A 20432-nucleotide genomic window follows, 5' to 3' on the forward strand; every position below is an offset into this window, starting at 1 on the left:
CCACTGTGAATCATAGTGTTCTGCTAACCCTAAGCTATAATTCATTATCCATGGCACAATGGCCAACAACAAGTCTGCTGCTAGTTCACTGCAATCTTTCCATAATTCACCCATCACACAATGTCCCATGTGAAGTCTTCACACAAGGTTCCTGCTCTGTCCATTCTGGCCTTTCTCTCTGATCATCCGTCTGACAGATGGAGCAGAGACCAGCTAAGACCAATGGAGGGGGACAGGTCAAACTGTCACAATCTGCTCCCAGCAGCTGCTGATCCACGGCCAGACAAGAGCTTAATCAAGTTGTATTTGTGACACAAGGGTGAGACGAGGAGGAGAGGGCAGCAGAGCAGGGGAAAGATCACACTATTAAATACAGTACAATGTAGGAGTTTCCTGAGATCTTGGTATACCAATACCACAGCATTCACTCACTAGTTGCTGCTGATCTACAACTCCCAGGACCCAACAGAGTAAAAAAAGAACTGCATTCTGCTTCATTAGAGCAGAGGAAGTTACTGTTCTTATACACATATATGACTTTGTTTAATTGAATAAGATATATATTATTATTATTATTGTGTGTGTGTGTGTATGTTTGTGTATGTAGAACCCATCAGCACCAGCTTTAATTTTTCTAGTGACATTGAATACAATAAAATCTAACTGCCTATTGGCTGCTATGGGTCACAACTCCCCCTATGGTGGTTCAACTGGATATCTCTGCTTTATATACAATGTTCATGGGTTATTCTGCAAGATCTGCTGCAGCTGGAGCATAGTACTTGCCTCCAAATACTGGGAATATTTTTGTTAGCCACCATAGTCATAGTTGCTATTTTCTGCCTTCAATAAATTGCAGTTGATTTCTTGTGGCATCTTGAGATTAATCTCGCCCCCCTATCCCCCTTGTTTTGTCTCCTGTGCATGAGCAGCTGCTGCAGAACCAGGGCCCTGTGTAATGGCATCTGACACTTTATGCTGCTCACGTCCCAGAAGGCCGAGGGAAGCCAGTCTGGTTCTTTGTGCTCTCGGGAGCAGGAAGGGGGGGACACATTCCATGATTGCTGGGGGGAGATTCCTTACAGAGAAACATATAATCTGCCCGGCGTGGATCCACGCCAACTGTCCCAGTCTCCCTTCAAATTTCTATTATTTCATTTATTCTCAGCACATTCCAGTGTTTTTATAATGGTCAGCAGGAGTTCTGTGGGGTGCACATTCCAGGTATCCACTACCCTCTCAGCGGCGGCATCAATACAAAGAATATGTGCCTAGAAACTACCCACAGAGCTAATGTTCCCCCGGGAAGGTGGGAGGGATTGGGGTACCTGCAACCAGACCCGGACTGGCAATCTGTGGGTTCTGGCAAATGCTTTAAGATACCATAGACAATTATTATTTTATGGGCTGTTTGGGCCTCTGTGTACCTAAACTATCAGCTTGTATTTTAATTCCCAGTCCAGAACTGCCGGCAACTGGTTTGATGTGATTCTCTAGAGGCATCATAACCCCTAGTTTGTGAATTATAATTATTCCATGTCCCCTTACACACAGTGACGTACCTTAAAAACAAAATTTGTTTCTCTCATATTTGTTTTTGCTTCTGACTACTAGAACAATACTACTAGAACAATACTACTAGAACAATACTACTAGAACAATACTACTAGAACAATACTACTAGAACAATGTAGCAGAATTTCTCCTCTGGCTTTTGCTATGATGAATGTGGAGTGAATACATGTTCATTGTGTCTGTGGGATGACATTGCCCATTAAAACCTATACTATAAAGGGGCAGTTTCACAATCGGTGCCTTTCCCTCCTCCTGGTGGCCCCAGTATAAGTGAGAGCAGGAGGTGCTGGGTTTCATCCTCACCCTGTAATTCATTTGGGCTCCTTGCCTGCAGCAGACATCAAGGTGAAGAGGCTGCGCGGCTGTCAGTACATGATATATATTTATGGCAAGTGGTAGAGTGTCAGCAGTGCGTGACAGCACAGGAGACTGGGTACATGCTGCGCAGAGAATTGGGATGTGATAGACAGTCTCTTAGACTCCCTACAAGCACAAGTGGCAGTTAGAGACAGGCTTTCAGCACCACAGACAGCTCCAATAGCAGCACATTCTGTAATAATCATTCATCCCTATGGGACCTGCAGGGACACTCTGTTATTTAATAACCCCCCTCCCCCAATTATCCACCAGTTACTTATTTAAAAACACACAAGAATTTACCCAAACTCCACTTTAAAGGGGAGACTTTATAGACAACAAGCTTAATGTTCAATGGAGATTTATTTTTAATGGTAAAAGGGGCAGATCGTCCAACCTAAAGTATTTGTGTCCAAATTACAGCACCAACCCCCCCTCCAGATATTATAATTTTTATGGGACCCCCTAGTGTTTGGGTTTTGATGGCAGTAGCTTTATATTTCTATTGCCCAACCTGGACCCTTTAGCTGTTTTTAAAGTAGAAATGTCAGAGTGACAGTCAGGGGGTGCTGGTTTACTTGGGGTTTTGTTTGCTGCCCGAGCTTCTTGCCATGACTTGTGCCAAAGTGCCCATCATATTTAGAGACAGCGCTGATCTGGAGATGTCCCCCAAGCCCTCGTTGCTGCAAACAGAAAGCGTCTCCCCCCTCCTCTTGCATAAACCATGGAAAGCATTTGCCATCTCAGGGGACAGAATTCCTGGGGATGTAGATTTTAGGCTTCCAGGATTCAGCTCTGTTTACCGTCGCTCCTCTCCCAGGGATTCAGAATAGAACATTTGGCTGCTCTGCTTCAGATTTAGAAATCATTAGCCAAGAGCCCTGGGTGCCCCCAGAGGGGCAATATCTCACGTCTCGTTCAACATCTTTTAGAAATGACAAAAAAACATGCGCCTCCTCATTTCCTTATGAAAGTATCTAAATAGGATCATTTGCATTTGTGCTGCTATAGCAAAGCTGCCTGTGATTGGTGGGATAACATTGTGCTGCCCGGAGCCACCAGATCTTATTGGTTGATACAATTCTACATGTGACCTGTATGTCTGACTCCCTGGAGTACTAATTGGACCTGTTTTATTTGTTCATGAGTCAGGGAATTCATTGTTATCAATCAGTGGCAGCCTTGTACCTGGCTATATTCAAATTATATAACGCTAGAGTAACAGTCACCCTGCTATAGTTCCAGGGGTACCCAGGGCACAAATAGGCACTCACCCCAAATCTCCCCCTAACTGACCTTCAGACTGGGCCCCCTTAGCTCATAACAAGGTTACAGATATATAGAAACATTGGGGTGTCACCCTGCTATAGTTCCAGGGGTACCCAGGGTACAAATAATCACTCACCCCAAATCTCCCCCTAACTGAACTTCAGACTGGGCCCCCTTAGCTCATAATAAGGTTACAGATATATAGAAACATTGGGGTGTCACCCTGCTATAGTTCCAGGGGTACCCAGGGTACAAATAATCACTCACCCCAAATCTCCCCCTAACTGACCTTCAGACTGGACCCCCTTAGCTCATAACAAGGTTACAGATATATAGAAACATTGGGGTGTCACCCTGCTATAGTTCCAGGGGTATCCAGGGCACAAATAAGCACTCACCCCAAATCTCCCCCTAACTGGTCTTCAGACTGGGTCCCCTTAGCTCATAACAAGGTTACAGATATATAGAAACATTGGGGTGTCACCCTGCTATAGTTCCAGGGGTACCCAGGGTACAAATAATCACTCACCCCAAATCTCCCCCTAACTGACCTTCAGACTGGACCCCCTTAGCTCATAACAAGGTTACAGATATATAGAAACATTGGGGTAACAGTCACCCTGCTATAGTTCCAGGGGTACCCAGGGCACAAATAAGCACTCACCCCAAATCTCCCCCTAACTGGTCTTCAGACTGGGTCCCCTTAGCTCATAACAAGGTTACAGATATATAGAAACATTGGGGTAACAGTCACCCTGCTATAGTTCCAGGGGTACCCAGGGCACAAATAAGCACTCACCCCAAATCTCCCCCTAACTGGCCTTCAGACTGGGCCCCCTTAGCTCATAACAAGGTTACAGATATATAGAAACATTGGGGTAACAGTCACCCTGCTATAGTTCCAGGGGTACCCAGGGCACAAATAAGCACTCACCCCAAATCTCCCCCTAACTGGCCTTCAGACTGGGCCCCCTTAGCTCATAACAAGGTTACAGATATATAGAAACATTGGGGTGTCACCCTGCTATAGTTCCAGGGGTACCCAGGGTACAAATAAGCACTCACCCCAAATCTCCCCCTAACTGACCTTCAGACTGGGCCCCCTTAGCTCATAACAAGGATACAGATATATAGAAACATTGGGGTGTCACCCTGCTATAGTTCCAGGGGTACCCAGGGTACAAATATTCACATATACACAGGGAGACATGTGGCATGATAATGATAGGGTTAATCCCAGCTCAATGCTAATTTATTCTCACTCGCTCTCTCCTTGCTGGAGGTGGAGAAGACTAAACACAATTACACCAGTAAATACTAATGGTTTACGGCCTTTCTTTGTCGCTGCACATTCTGACCTGGGAAAGAATCATATGAAAGTTTTATTGGGGGCCCAAGTGGGGCCCATCGATTACAGTTCCTGGGAGAGGCAATTGCTTATTCATTTCTGCCGCAAAATGTGAAGAGGATTCTGATAAAATGTAAGAGGTGGATAAACCAGGGGCCACATTTTTGCTGTAATTGTTATTACCCCCCCCCCTCCTGGGGGGGGGGTAACAATGGCAAAGGCCTTGTTGCTATGATAGGGAAGACCCTGGCAACTAGATAAGAGTGGGGAGTGGGGAGACTTAAGGCTCAGTCATTTGGGCAGAGATTAGTTCCAGTGTGTTGGGGCCATTTGGCAGTTTATTAACCCTTTGCTGCAGGTTCACTTTGGTCACACTGTTACCGGATATTTAAAAGCTCTGGCACCGGGTAGAGAAATCTGAGTGTCCTGAACTACAGATGCCTGGGAACCGGCTGTTGTTGCTAGGTGACTGCAGGAAAGCTCATTAATGGCTGACAGTCAATTAGGAGGCTGCAAAAATGGAGGGGGGCACATTGCAGAGTATGGGGCAAGAGTAGACAGAAGTGCTTGGTGGGGTGCCATACTGATTTGCCTATTACTGATTGTCATAAGACAGAATTCATATCAAAGACTAGTGGATATATGGAATAACTACCCAGCAGAGGCGGCCCCTGTATCAGGACAGGCCATGGATATAATATGAGAATCGCCCTGTATATAATGCACATGCTGCACCTCCATCCCACTTGCCCTTCATTCTAATGGAACATATTTAGTGGTATACAGTGAAGGCAATGGGCACCTAGAAATGAGGAGCACCCCATCTGAGGGAGGTCTGTGGGCCCCGTGGTGTTTGCACCCGCCTTCTGGAACAGTCACTTTTATAATTCTATGGCTCTAGCACAGCCTCCTGGCACTTCTGTCGTTCAAGGTCTTTCCCCTTGAGAATGAGGATCTAGAACTTCTGTGGTTCTAGAGCAACAGGACTAGAACCCTACGGGAATGTCTCTTGATTGCTCCAGACTGTGTATAGGAATAAAATGGCGGCTGAGAGCTGTGGGTTCTATTTATAATGCAAACTGCAGGGTAATAAGTTTTATTTCTCTGCTCGTTAGTGAGATACGGCTCGTTACTGCGAAGGTGTCACTGACATTTGTCACTGTAGCACCTAGATAATGTGTTACCATGGCAACCATTTCAGCTCAACACAGGCTCTGGGTGTCTGGGTGCCCCTCCATCCAACTGCCTTTTCTGTATTTCTCCAGTCATTGCCAAACTACAGTTCCCAGCATCCTCAGTCAGTTTTATTTGACATTTCTTAAACTAAAGCCCAACTAAAGAAGTAGGTAGAAATGTTGTACATGATGTTTTGTGCTTCGATACCAGCCCAAGGCAACCACAGCCCTTTAGCAGTAAAGATCTGTGTCTCCAAAGATGCCCCAGTAGCTCCCCATCTTCTTTTCTGCTGATTCACTGATTCACATGCTCTGTGCTGCTGTCACTTACTGAGCTTAGGGACCCACTCACAATATACAGTACACATAGAATAGAAATGTCACAATATAAGGCTGATTAGTAATTAATACACATAATTACTACATGGCAGCACAGAAACCAGTGCAATTAGCATCAGAATTGAATAATCAGCAAACCTGTAGCATCAGCTTATATTACAGCCAGGGAAGCTCATTTTCTGCTGGATAATTAGTGACGAGCCCTAAGCTTAGCTTCTCAACAGCCAATCAGAGCCCACTGAGCATGTGAGTGTCACAGACACTTTCCAAGATGGTGACCCCCTGTGACAAGTTTGAAGTCCTGGATCATTGCTGCTATTGACAAGCTCAAACTTTAGCCTCGTGCAATAAGTTCACTATAGAAAATAGGCCATTTTTAGCCATATTTATTTTTAGGGTTTGGTTCTCCTTTAACCTGTTACTGTTCCAGTACACCATTGTATGAGGGGATGTGACTGTGTCAGGACAAGGGGCAGTTAGTATGGGGTAGTGTGAATAGAAAGGGAGGATGGCTCCAGGGGAAGGGGATGGAACTGGAATGGGATGTAGAGTTGGACAATCACAGCAGCTGGCAGAGGATGCTGGGAATGACAGACATGTTGGAGAATCTTTAAGGCCACTGAACATATGTATCCCACCCCCCTAATCACAGAGTGAGGCTCATGGTTCTTTCCCAAATGACCTTTGCCTGCCCCTACATTGGCCCGTGTGTGTGTGTCCAGCTCCTGGTTGGCCAATATCTTGGATGGTAGAGTTGCCCCCGGGCAAGAACAGACTCCCATGCCCAGAAGTGGAAGCAACAGAGCGTGTCCTGATTGTAGTGATCAGTGAATCCCAGTTACTATTAACAGCCCGGCCACCTCACCCCAGATCTGTCTGAGCCGCACTATTTATATTCCTCACTGGGAAGTGGCAGAGCCTGGGGGCAGATTGAGACTGGGAGATTGTCTCTTTGGTGCCGCTGTTATTTATTCATTGTTATCTCCCCCCCTTCCCGCTGTCTACTCACAGCCTCCATTAATTCACTTCTATATGAAGGGCACTGACAGAAGGAAAATGGGGCAGTACAAATGCCTTTGCTTTGTGCACTAGAAAACTGAATGTTCTGTTATACAGATAGCTAGAATCTCAGCTGCCATAAAGCAGGACAGGACTGCTGCTTACAATGGGGATCAGATAGGATCTGTGCAGCCACTGGGACAGAATGTTCTGTTATACAGATAGCTAGAATCTCAGCTGCCATAAAGCAGGACAGGACTGCTGCTTACAATGGGGATCAGATAGGATCTGTGCAGCCACTGGGACAGAATGTTCTGTTATACAGATAGCTAGAATCTCAGATGCCATAAAGCAGGACAGGACTGCTGCTTACAATGGGATCAGATAGGATCTGTGCAGCCACTGGGACAGAATGTTCTGTTATACAGATAGCTAGAATCTCAGCTGCCATAAAGCAGGACAGGACTGCTGCTTACAATGGGGATCAGATAGGATCTGTACAGCCACTGGGACAGAATGTTCTGTTATACAGATAGCTAGAATCTCAGCTGCCATAAAGCAGGGCAGGACTGCTGCTTACAATGGGATCAGATAGGATCTGTGCAGCCACTGGGACAGAATGTTCTGTTATACAGATAGCTAGAATCTCAGCTGCCATAAAGCAGGACAGGACTGCTGCTTACAATGGGGATCAGATAGGATCTGTGCAGCCACTGGGACAGAATGTTCTGTTATACAGATAGCTAGAATCTCAGCTGCCATAAAGCAGGACAGGACTGCTGCTTACAATGGGATCAGATAGGATCTGTGCAGCCACTGGGACAGAATGTTCTGTTATACAGATAGCTAGAATCTCAGCTGCCATAAAGCAGGACAGGACTGCTGCTTACAATGTGGATCAGATAGGATCTGTGCAGCCACTGGGACAGAATGTTCTGTTATACAGATAGCTAGAATCTCAGCTGCCATAAAGCAGGACAGGACTGCTGCTTACAATGGGGATCAGATAGGATCTGTGCAGCCACTGGGACAGAATTCTCTGTTATACAGATAGCTAGAAATTTACTACTTATCAGTTAACTGCCACCCACCATACTTTGTGCCTTTAATACAGCCAAGGCCTGAACTGCTGTGACTGGGCATGTAAAGAACAATCTCTGCATTAAGCAGCTTGGGGTTGTAAATAGCCCATTCTGTATGGGGCACAGCAGCCCCTCTGTCATGTCCGGTGCCACAGCAGGGTATATAAATAGCCCTTTTCTCTGATGCTATTAATTATAGTCAATTACACTTCCTCACTCTCACTAGATCCTTTGTTTCCTTACCCAGCTCATCATTACAACTGCTAGTGTACTGAAATGTGCCTCTGCACCATGGGAACTATAGCAGGGTGACACCCCAATGTTTCTATATATCTGTAACCTTGTTATGAGCTAAGGGGGCCCAGTCTGAAGGTCAGTTAGGGGGAGATTTGGGGTGAGTGCTTATTTGTGTCCTGCGTACCCCTGGAACTATAGCAGGGTGACACCCCAATGTTTCTATATATCTGTAACCTTGTTATGAGCTAAGGGGGCCCAGTCTGAAGGTCAGTTAGGGGGAGATTTGGGGTGAGTGCTTATTTGTGTCCTGGGTACCCCTGGAACTATAGCAGGGTGACACCCCAATGTTTCTATATATCTGTAACCTTGTTATGAGCTAAGGGGGCCCAGTCTGAAGGTCAGTTAGGGGGAGATTTGGGGTGAGTGATTATTTGTGCCCTGGGTACCCCTGGAACTATAGCAGGGTGACACCCCAATGTTTCTATATATCTGTAACCTTGTTATGAGCTAAGGGGGCCCAGTCTGAAGGTCAGTTAGGGGGAGATTTGGGGTGAGTGCTTATTTGTGTCCTGGGTACCCCTGGAACTATAGCAGGGTGACACCCCAATGTTTCTATATATCTGTAACCTTGTTATGAGCTAAGGGGCCCAGTCTGAAGGTCAGTTAGGGGGAGATTTGGGGTGAGTGATTATTTGTGCCCTGGGTACCCCTGGAACTATAGCAGGGTGACACCCCAATGTTTCTATATATCTGTAACCTTGTTATGAGCTAAGGGGGCCCAGTCTGAAGGTCAGTTAGGGGGAGATTTGGGGTGAGTGTTTATTTGTACCCTGGGTACCCCTGGAACTATAGCAGGGTGACACCCCAATGTTTCTATATATCTGTAACCTTGTTATGAGCTAAGGGGACCCAGTATGAAGGCCAGTTAGGGGGAGATTTGGGGTGACTGCTTATTTGTACGCTGGGTACCCCTGGAACTATAGCAGGGTGACACCCCAATGTTTCTATATATCTGTAACCTTGTTATGAGCTAAGGGGGCCCAGTCTGAAGGTCAGTTAGGGGGAGATTTGGGGTGAGTGCTTATTTGTACCCTGGGTACCCCTGGAACTATAGCAGGGTGACACCCCAATGTTTCTATATATCTGTAACCTTGTTATGAGCTAAGGGGGCCCAGTCTGAAGGTCAGTTAGGGGGAGATTTGGGGTGAGTGTTTATTTGTACCCTGGGTACCCCTGGAACTATAGCAGGGTGACACCCCAATGTTTCTATATATCTGTAACCTTGTTATGAGCTAAGGGGACCCAGTATGAAGGCCAGTTAGGGGGAGATTTGGGGTGAGTGTTTATTTGTACCCTGGGTACCCCTGGAACTATAGCAGGGTGACACCCCAATGTTTCTATATATCTGTAACCTTGTTATGAGCTAAGGGGGCCCAGTCTGAAGGTCAGTTAGGGGGAGATTTGGGGTGAGTGGTTATTTGTGCCCTGGGTACCCCTGGAACTATAGCAGGGTGATTCTGTTATTGAGGGTTATTTTCTGAAACTGGGCAGATTAAATTTAATGTTCCTCTTCTGTCCTTCTCACAGGCAAAGATGGGAGCTGTCGGTTAAAGTAACAGATTGCATCCAAATGAATGTCCATGGCAGAAGACGACTAGTTTCGGTGGAGATGCGCAACAGCATAGCTCAGCCCGACTTCTGCAAAGGCCGCAATGGCCTGGTGCTGTTCTGGTCTGGAAAGTGAGTCTGACTAGAAAGTGAGTCTGACTAGAAATTGAGCCTGACTAAGATTTGCTCTTCTTGGATGCAATGCGCTTGAAGCATTCCCTAGTCGCTGAATGTTGGGTAACCAGCCTCCTGCTAATTTGTAAAGAGCTTATATATATATATATATATATATATATATATATATATATATACGTATATAACAGGGGGTTAGGAACTTTATTTATAGATGCTTGTGCTTATTTAACAGGTTACAAAGGCCAAGTTTATCTAAATAGATTATAGGAATTTGAGGGTAATTGACCTAGAATGGCTTAGACTGAAGATTCCCTGGTACCTTCACCGGCCAACTCACCCGCCCATGCCATTCAATGTAGATTCTTATTAAATATATGTTGAACTTGCTGTTCTCTAAAATTTTGATATTTAATGACCACACCATGGGTGACACTTGTAACCGTCACTATTTCTCATTCATTGCTCTGAGCCCGGGATCCTGCACTGCCTCCATTGGTGTAAAACTATAACTCCCATAATTCCTTTGTCTGTCTGTAACTGGCCCAAAACGAAAACTGCTTTTGGGTCTAAATTCTGCCAAATAGCAGAACCGATGAGTTGGCTGCCACACATATACTAATAGCCACACAATTTCGTGACATCTAACGGGAAATGAAACATGGCTAATATGGGCACCTTTATTATATACTTTCCGGGGACGTGTTTTACACAATGTAGCTGAACTGTATGTTTTTATGTCTTATTTTTATAAAATCATTTTTTATTAATCATGATCCTGAGTTTTATTGATTGCCTAAACCCTGCTAAAAGGATGTCATTATCTTAGCAACCAGCAAGCAGTTTTGAAACTGAAATGTATAGCAGAGGGTCAGTGACCCCAACAACCAGCTCCAAACCCCCCAGAAACTGGCAGCTACTTAGCCTGGGAATGAACGGGCCAGGCTCTATGTTAGAATGTGATTGCAGATTTAGTATTGTTTATCTGGTAATTATCAGATAAAGACATAAATGTTCATATTAGCTCAGTTTTGGATATTTGTAAGACACAGTATGGAAACCGTGGTGAGGCTGATTAACAAGATGGTGCATTTGGCCCCCTATTCTGTAGTGTAGATACAGAATGACAATTTCCAGGGTTTGGAATGAATTAATTTCTTGCCTGGAGAAACAGTTTTCTGTGTGTGTCCCATATGTTCACCTGTTCATATCTGCTAAGCAATGGCTGATCTGTGAGACTGATGTCCCCCCTGTGCTCAGACAGCCCACCAGCCAGACAGAAGCAGAATTGAACTGAATTCACTGGTCCCGGCGGCAGTGTGTTTCATAGAACCAGAAGCCCCAAATACAATGGACTCCCAAGCCCTATAAATCTCTAAGCCAGAGGCACAAGATTTTTTCACAAGATTCTTACTAACACAGATGGACCTGATAGGGAACCACAGTTGAAGGCAGATCTGTGATTGGCTGCTCACATCCTACTGTGCTTCAGGGGGATGAATATTAGGGCCAGGTGTGCAATATGTGTGTATATGTATGGACCAGTTATAATGTATAGATGTGGCAGATATCCATTCCTATGTGTGTTTCCTGTTTTCCCCAAAGGAGAATGTAAGGGTAAGAGTGTTTCTCTGGAGTAGAAGTGTATAGGTGCTAGCACAGTCCATTGGGGCCACCATCTTTCTTTTGGAATCAGTGAAGGATAGATGCCAGGGGTAGCCCCATGACGAGAGAGATCTGGGCAGGTGATATCTGAGAAGCTCAAGTCAAGGCAAGGGGACCTGGGGATGAGGGTTAGGTATAATATGTAGATGCTCGAGAAGTGTAAGGTAGTTAGATATTAGCTTTGTCTCTGCTAAGGGGACACAGTTGTGCAGTTCACGAATTACTTATTGTATGATGAGTTTAAATGATACATGCCCTAGAAGAACATTGGCCCATTGTTGAACCCCACTGATGAATCATGTATTACTGTCCCTCTTGGTAGAGAATGCCTTTACATTAGAGATGACTTGATGGATATCCTTTGGTAATCTGCCCTAACCTACAGAAGAAAAGTTAATTGGACAAAAGACCTGTGTGCCTTCCAGAAAATCTTACACTACACCCAACACTCTCCAAACTAGTTTTTTCTCTTTGCAAACTCTTTCCAATATTCTCTTTACTGCTCCTCACATAGAAATGGAGAATGATCATAGGACAGGCATCCAAGTAGGGTTGCCATCTTTTCTTGAATACCGGCCTCCCTATAATTTTATGCATTTCCCCTATTAATAATATTGGGATCAGGTTTAATTTTTACCAGCCAGGCCGGTAAAATACTGGTCAGGTGGCAACCCTACATGCAAGGCCAAATAGTTGGGTAACAAGAAAGGCGCACTGACACCTGGGCCCACAAGGTCAACACTGACCTTTAGTAGATTTGTGATCCAACAATGGCACAATGGTCACTCTAATAACAGCGCTAGTATTTTGTATGTGTCTAGAAGCTAAAGCACAATGTCACTTTAAGGGTATGAAAGTTCCTTGTAGGCTGGACCTGGTAAAATTGGAGTAGACAGGGAGGCGGTGAGACACTGTCTGGAGTAAATAAAAGAGACAACCACTAATTAACTCAAACAGTTTCTTTTATTTAAAAGTGCCATTGTCAAAGTCATTTTAGGACTGCATATGATCTCTCTCATTATTTCTTCCACTGTAACACATCATCTACCCACAAAACACACCTTCTGCACAGTCAGCCTAGACTCAGGGCAACCCTTGCCTACAATCCCAAAGTTACACAACAGAAAAAATTCCTCCTCTCCATTCTTGCTTCCATTCAGATACAGAGCGAATACTCCTTGGGTTTCTCAGACTTGTTCTGAAGGCCACAACAGGGCGATGTTGACCATACTGATGTGTCTGTCCTGGTTGTGACTACTGGTCACCGTTTACCTTCCACATCTCATACACTCAATAATGACCATAACCAGTTGAAGCCTCGGTAATACTGTTGAAGCCAAGATTGCAACTAAGATGCAGAAATTCCACAGTCATTTCCTCAAGCAGAGGTCATTACCAACCCCCCTTTCTTTGTGCAGTCTGAAGGCTATCATGGTGGCCACCACATTAGGCTGATAATTCCAGTGTCAAGACATTGAAAAAGTTCTCAGAAGTAAAAACAAAGCTGAACGTTGTCCATACAAAGACTCGCCTTCTACCAGCTGTAAAGAGGGAATCTCCTTTGCATTTTTTGTGAATTTTTTTTCTTATAAATTAAATAATTTACAAAGTGGAAAAAAAAGGAACTGATAACACCAAAATCTTGCATGCACCACACACACAGAAACATCGGTACTTATCAGAGAAACCGCCAATTTCACAGTAATATATTTACAATACAGTAATAGTCACTTTCAGCATGAACAAAGTCTTTTTAGTGGAGGACGTTGAGAGATCTTTCCCCTATAACACATAACTCGCACGTGTTGGCAGTCACCAGTCATCCAGAGGAGTCATCTGAAAGTTACAGTACAATAACCTCCATCATACCATAATTCTACTCTCATCAACTCTGAAACAGGGCTGAAGGGCTACTGGGCTTTTTTGAAACTTAATATTGGGATGCTCCTGAACTCTTTCATAGGGTTGGGTTGGATAGGACCATCTTCATCATCTCATTATAGATGTTGCATGGATACTTTGGTGCCAAACCGGTGGAATACCCAAGTTCTAAATACTGTAGGTCCTAGTAACAATCCCCAACCAATGGATCATGAGTAACATCTTCCTTGCCACCCATGTTGATGTTCCACAAGGTAAGTGCTCAGCTTTAAATGTAAGGCTGTAATGGACAAATTCACGAATTGCTGCAGCCTGGAAGTTCACATGGGGCTGAGGAACAACCAACCATACACGAATTTTTGGCAACAACGTGGGACCTTATTCATGCTGGAGTGTTTGAATGTTGCTCAGTAGTTGAATTAGGTTAGGAGACCTCTGGTTCACAGAACATAACGCCTAATTCCTCGTAAGCAAGATACATGCAATGTGGCACCATTCCAATAATGACCCCTTAAAGAGTAATTGGTTGATACAGTATTTAGATCCCTCAATACCCACAGAAAGAAGAATTTCACAGGATAATTGTTGGGGACCTCAGAGTGTTGCTAACTATCTCTACTCTACAAGACGGTGCCATACTCTACATAATTACACTAGGATTTCCAGTAGCCTAAATTGGGTAGGTAGATCCTAACCTTATTTAGAAAAAGTGCCAAGGTGGGAAAGGACTCAAACAGACCAGAAACCTCCCAAAACCTTTTGGAGACATTTTCTAGATTGAACTACTTTCCTGGAACTCAGTAGGACTACAGACTCTTAACATGGCGGCTGCCACGCATTGGTCCCACGGATTCAAGTCAATTCCAAAATTTAAAAATTTCCTTATTTGGTATTTTGAAGGCAGAGGCACAAAGTAGGTTACATAGACCCCACTGTGTAGGATTGGGGTATCCTAAACACTGAAATGGTACAGCCCTTCTTGAGCCCAATATCAGTCCCAAATCTACCGCTCCAATCACATCATCACAGGTCCGAAAATAAAAGATTGTTTTGTTTTTAAATAAATAACATTCATTAAATAATAAACAAAAGAGGGTTTAAATCTGGAACCCTCTAAAATGGAATGTTCCGTTGCTCCTCACTCTGTAGGATAAATACAGCAAACCCAGCCATGGTTGTTGCTTTCCAGACATGAAATGACTCTAGTGCTGTTCTTCCCAACTTGTGTTTTGCCCAAAACAACAAGAAAAATACTATTTAAAAGGAATATTTGAATCTTATACCTGCTCATTCTCAATCAAAATGCAGCAGAGTCAGGGAGCAGTGAATTTGGGGAGTGAAGAGGCGGCCCAGGAATCAATAGCCAATCATTGTTGGATCTGCTAATAAGCTGATTGTACAAAAGTGAAACTGTGGGCTCAGTATTAGGCACATTTGCCTTTAGGTGCAACATGTGCAGAGAAAATCGCTCAATGAATGGGATTGGACTCAGGGAGACAGAGAGATACTGGCTAAGTCTGTTCCACAGCTTTTAAATGGACCCCTCCCTACTTATGCCTGGGGTGGAAAATGCTGAATAGATACCCAAAGAGTGGAAAATAAAAATATTTACACATAGAGGTTATTCTTTTCTACATAGAACTGTGAGCTGCCATATTGACTGCCTCAATTAAGATTAAGCTAAATATCCAAAAGTGATGCACCTGCACCATCTTACCACTAGGAGTGCTGCTGCTACAGGTGGCCTTTTCCAATCATCCCTCAGCCAAAGCAGCTAATATATGTCATAGACATAGAATGTCCTTCTTGCAGCCACCCAAGCACGAAAGCTGAATTGTCTAAGGCTGCTGATATGGCATCACCCACCCATATGTATAGATACAAATTAATAGAGATGGAATGTTCTGGGCACACAATAAGCTATACCCTCATACTGTATTGTCTAAGGGCATCTCCCACCCATATGTATAGATACAAATTAATAGAGATGGAATGTTCTGGGCACACAATAAGCTATACCCCCATACTGTATTGTCTAAGGGCATCACCCACCATATGTATAGATACAAATTAATAGAGATGGAATGTTCTGGGCACACAATAAGCTATACCCTCATACTGTATTGTCTAAGGGCATCTCCCACCCATATGTATAGATTCTAATTAATAGAGATGGAATGTTCTGGGCACACAATAAGCTATACCCTCATACTGTACTGTCTAAGGGAATCAACATGACACCTCCTCCTCCCATATGTATAAATACAAATATACAGAGAAGGAATGTTCTGGGCACACAATAAGCTATACCCTCATACTGTATTGTCTAAGGGCATCTCCCACCCATATGTATAGATACAAATTAATAGAATGTTCTGGGCACACAATCAGCTATACCTTCATACTGTACTGTCTAACGGAATCAATATGGCATCTCCTTCCCATATGTATAAATACGAATATACAAATAAGGAATGTTCTGGGCACACAATAAGCTATACCCTCATACAGTACTGTCTAAGGGCATCTCCCACCATATGTATAGCTACAAATTAATAGAGAAGGAATGTTCTGGGCACATAATAAGCTATACCATCATACTGCACTGTCTAAGGGCATCTCCCACCATATGTATAGATATAAATTAATAGAGAAAGAATGCTCTGGGCTCTGGGTAAATATTGCCCAATATACACTGCAGTGTATGGATTACAGCCAGGCCACGGAGGAGCACTGTTAAATCTGGGGAGCTTGTCTGTAGCCCCCTGCTGTACCCCAAGAATAACCAGCGCTTGTAGCATTTCCAACTACAGCTCCCAGCATGCTCACAGGCGTCCCACCCTCCAAGGTCACAAAACACTTTAAAAAAATGATATTATTTGATTGGTGTGATTTTCTGCGGCCCCTTCTTTCCAAAGTTCATTGACTAATGGCAGGCAAATCTGCCCACGTACAGTAACCCATGGCAACCAATCAGTAATTAGCTGTTGCATGTAGAAAAATTAAACTAATCGCCTTAATGGCTGCACTGGCACAAATTTGCCTAGTGTCAGTAAATAAGACTTTTGTTATTCGGGTGGTTGGGTGCCTTTTTAACCTGCCCCATCCATGCACTGGTGTGCTCTGTGCCTATATCTCTATGTACCAGGCCTAATGTATGTGGCCCCTCTAGGGACTTGCTGGGATCTGGATGTTCTGCCTTGCCTGTACAACATATTGCCTGGGGGTGGGGGCCACGTGCACTGATGTAGGTCAGCTAATCCGAGGACTACTAAACAGCCACAAGGCACCAGCCACTTCCATTGTGTCTCCTGTAGGGGGTGCATGGAGGGACAGCGACATACGGCACAGGAACCTATAGAATCGCCACATTGTCTTGCATCAGGAAAAGTTATATGGCTGCTAGGGCAAGTTGCCCTAGCAACCAGATAACTGAAAACACAAGAGAATAAATAACAAAATAAAAAACGAAGGCCAACTGCAATCTGTCAGGTGTCCACTAAACAGTCATTTAAAAAAAAACTCAGCAGTCTCTGGATGAGGCTGCTGGGAGTTTGACTATTTAGGTGTTCTCAGTTAACCAGCAAACCTTCCCGATCCCCCAACAAAGGCAAGTGATTGGCTTTCCTTGACCTATTTTCCTGCACAATACATATATATATCTATGGAATGAGAAACGCGTGGCTGCTTGGATTTCAGCACAGCCCTGTGCAATACTATTTGGTTACATCTGTGACCAGTAACAGTACAGAATACCCTGAATAAATCCCCCTGCAGTGAAACCTTTGAAAACTACAACTCCCAGCATCCCCTCCCATACAACTCGGAAGGGCACGCTATAAAAAGCCGTTTTTAATTGAGTGCCAGCAATTGTCAAACCCCTCCTGCCTTCCTTTTTTGGAACCATTGATTCCCAGTGCATTGTAGGAACTGCCATTGAAATGCAAATAATCAGCCGGCATTCAAGTAAAGTGACCACTGGCAAAACTTGTGATATAAGCTGTTCTTTGGTACAATTTCCCATCATCCTCAGCCACCTGTTTTAAACCAGATACAGCTTAGGAGTTCATTTCAATGCATTCTGCATGACTGCACAGAAATTACAGAAGGTTGAAGCATGTAACTGCTAATTAGCAAATATGGATTTAATATGTATCTGGTTTTAACGGGACAAGGTGCCAAGCTTAGCCAGTGGGCAACCATAATGTTGAAAGGGTATACACAGCCTGTGCATTACAGAACTACAGTGGATGGGATTCAGGGAGTTGTAGTCCTATAATGACATTTTCTGCTGTAGCCATCCTGATATAGATCTCCAACTCTCAGAACTGGTGTTGGGAGGTGCAGTTAGACCACCACAACAGCAGCAGAAACCAAATAGGCATGGGCAGGAAAGTTCTCATCATCACCCCAGTAATGGATGTCTGCAGCTATATCTATCTATTAGTGAGAGCAATGCATGCAGAAGCCCTAGACACACCCCAGTGTTTCCCAGTATGGAATCATACTGGGAAAACCCAAAGCAGGTTATCAATAGAAAAGAGGTAATAGAATCAAGTCATGTGATTGGACCCCTTTAAACAACGCTATTCCATATGTCTCCTTCATGTTTATGGAGCTGCAGCCACTGCCTTGTTTTCTGGAATCAGTTCTATGCTCTAGAATCCACTGGTCCCTTAAATACTGCAGGAGGGCAGAACATACGACCAAACCCTCCAGCAGAGAAGCAATTTTTTTGTGACACTGTGCGCCTCCCTTTTTCCCTGCTCTTCCCAGAGGGGGCTCTTTGTCTGTACAACTCAAGTTATCCAAAAAGAAACAAGAGACGCCTAGTCATTTCTTATTGCAGAATATACACGTCGACCAAAATCCTGGGGCTTGGTAATTTGTAGGATTGCTTTGGAATGCATCTCAGCAGCCACAACCATACAGTGAAGGGAAATAATGAAAAAGAAAAAGGTTCTAGGGGAAAGGGGTTATGGGAAAGGCGTCAGGCACTTGTTGGCCTAAATCGACCCAGAATGCAATTCAAATGGTGGCTAATGAGCCATGGGGCCAAATACTTCCCAATGAGGACAATGCACATCAAGGTTGAAACGTGGTCCCTTTGTTTTTTTTTTGGTACTGGATCAAAGTTGGCCTGTGCGTAGCCAAGCCGGCCTTCAAGTGCTGTTATCGATATGAACCTACTTGCCCTGGGAACAGTCACCGGTCAAGGACTCTGGAGAACTCATCTCGGTTGCCTTCGTTTTTGAGGTCGGCGAAGACCTGCGTGAAGTAGTGTGGGTCGGCGTTGATTCTGAGCATCTTGGAACTCATGGCATCAATGATACAAAGACATCTGTCCCAGAAGGCATCTTTGCCCGCTTCCACCAGAAAGGGCTTGAGGGGGTAGGATATCTCGTTGCCCATGTAAGAGTAGGACAAGTAGAGGCAGGTTAGAAGGGTGGCTTGCAAGTCATGTTCGGTGGCCACAGAGTCCCCGTCAATGACATCCCTGCAGAGTAAATAGACAAAGACCACATTGGCTGGTGTGACAAAGGCCTGGTCTTGCCATCCCTGGAGGAGCAAGGAACGGTCAACGCTACGCAGCCAGAGAATTGGGTCAGTGGGGGACAAATGTTTCAGCCGGTAGCATCTCCTGCATAGGAACTCCCCAAGGCATTTCAGCAATTCACTAGTGGAAGCTTGGACAATGACCCGTTTTGGAGAGCCACCACCACTGGTGTTGGAGACATTTTTGATGGAGGATATCTGCTTGGAGCTGAGTGGTGCCAGAGGCTGGCTGTCATAGCTAGAGAGATTGGCACAAGATAAAGACTTCTTCACATTCTCATGGTTCAAGTGGGCAACGTCCTTCTGGTAGTTGTTATTAGCCGTGCTCTTTCGAGAGGTCTTCTTTTTGGTGGAAGCCACCAGCCTTTTCCATGTAAGGGCAGGGATGAACATAGAGTGTCTCTTTAGGGTCTTATCCGACTTCTGTCCACTCCCCTTGCTAACACTGGTGTAATGGGCAAGGGAACCGGACCCATCATCATACAGGCTGGCTTTCCTGGAGCCTGGGGATAAGGAGAGCACGGTCCCCATGTTGCCCAGCCAAGAAGCTCAGAAGCTGAACAGAGCAGAGGGCGCGAGGGTGCAGCCTTAGGGTCAGGCAATCACAATAACAGATAGCTTTGCAAACTGCTGGCAGCTAATTAATTGGAAGCTGAGGAACGAGACTGGCTGCTCTTTGTTCCCTGCATTGCAGGACTCCCTGCCCTCCCCAGATGTCTGGCTTCCAGCCTTCCTAGTGTTCAGAGTCAGTGGCCGAGGCACAGGGAGGTACTGCCGATTTAATCAGACGGAGAGCGGCTTTCCCACTCTCTATCAATGAGCCAATGAACCATTGAACGGAATAAATAGGCAGGTGCAATCTGATGTGCAGCAAAAAGACAATGTTGCTGGAGTCAGGCTTTTAATCAGCAGCAAATCACCCCCCAATGAAAATATCTGGGTTGCTGGATCAGGGTTTAGGAGGCATTGGAGAGTCTTAGAGCATTTGCAATGGATGGATGTTCCCTTGTCTTTCCATACAAAGTGGTTTTGAAAAAAAAAGGATGGAAAATGGAAATCCACCTACCCCCTAGGTTCAGCGATAAAGATATTCCTCCACTGTAGAGGCATGGATCGGTTATTGAATGGGAAAGCCCCGGTTTTTGTTCCACGAAAGGTCCATCAAAGGGTTTGGTCTGATGCCACCAGCTGTGCCACCTCTCAATGCAG

The 20432-nt window shown here is 44.7% G+C and overlaps 2 protein-coding genes across 2 annotated transcripts in view; one reads left to right on the plus strand and one right to left on the minus strand.

Moving 5' to 3' along the window:
• LOC108719791 (unconventional myosin-Ig) overlaps positions 1–10891 on the plus strand; it is a 93287-nt gene extending 82396 nt beyond the window's left edge. Inside the window, exon 22 of the mRNA XM_041567293.1 lies at positions 9969–10891. Coding sequence (XP_041423227.1) covers positions 9969–10125 — 157 coding nt within the window. The 3' untranslated portion in view covers positions 10126–10891. The remainder of the gene's footprint in view (positions 1–9968) is intronic.
• Positions 10892–18722: 7831 nt separating this feature from the next.
• cdk5r1l.S (cyclin-dependent kinase 5, regulatory subunit 1 (p35) like S homeolog) lies at positions 18723–19888 on the minus strand. Its single transcript, NM_001085672.1, is given in 1 exon segment — positions 18723–19888. A coding segment is annotated over 1 exon segment (882 nt). The 5' UTR covers positions 19755–19888; the 3' UTR covers positions 18723–18872.
• Positions 19889–20432: the final 544 nt, after the last annotated feature.

The sequence above is a fragment of the Xenopus laevis genome, chromosome 6S (genome assembly GCF_017654675.1).
Source record: "Xenopus laevis strain J_2021 chromosome 6S, Xenopus_laevis_v10.1, whole genome shotgun sequence".
Lineage (NCBI taxonomy): Eukaryota > Metazoa > Chordata > Amphibia > Anura > Pipidae > Xenopus > Xenopus laevis.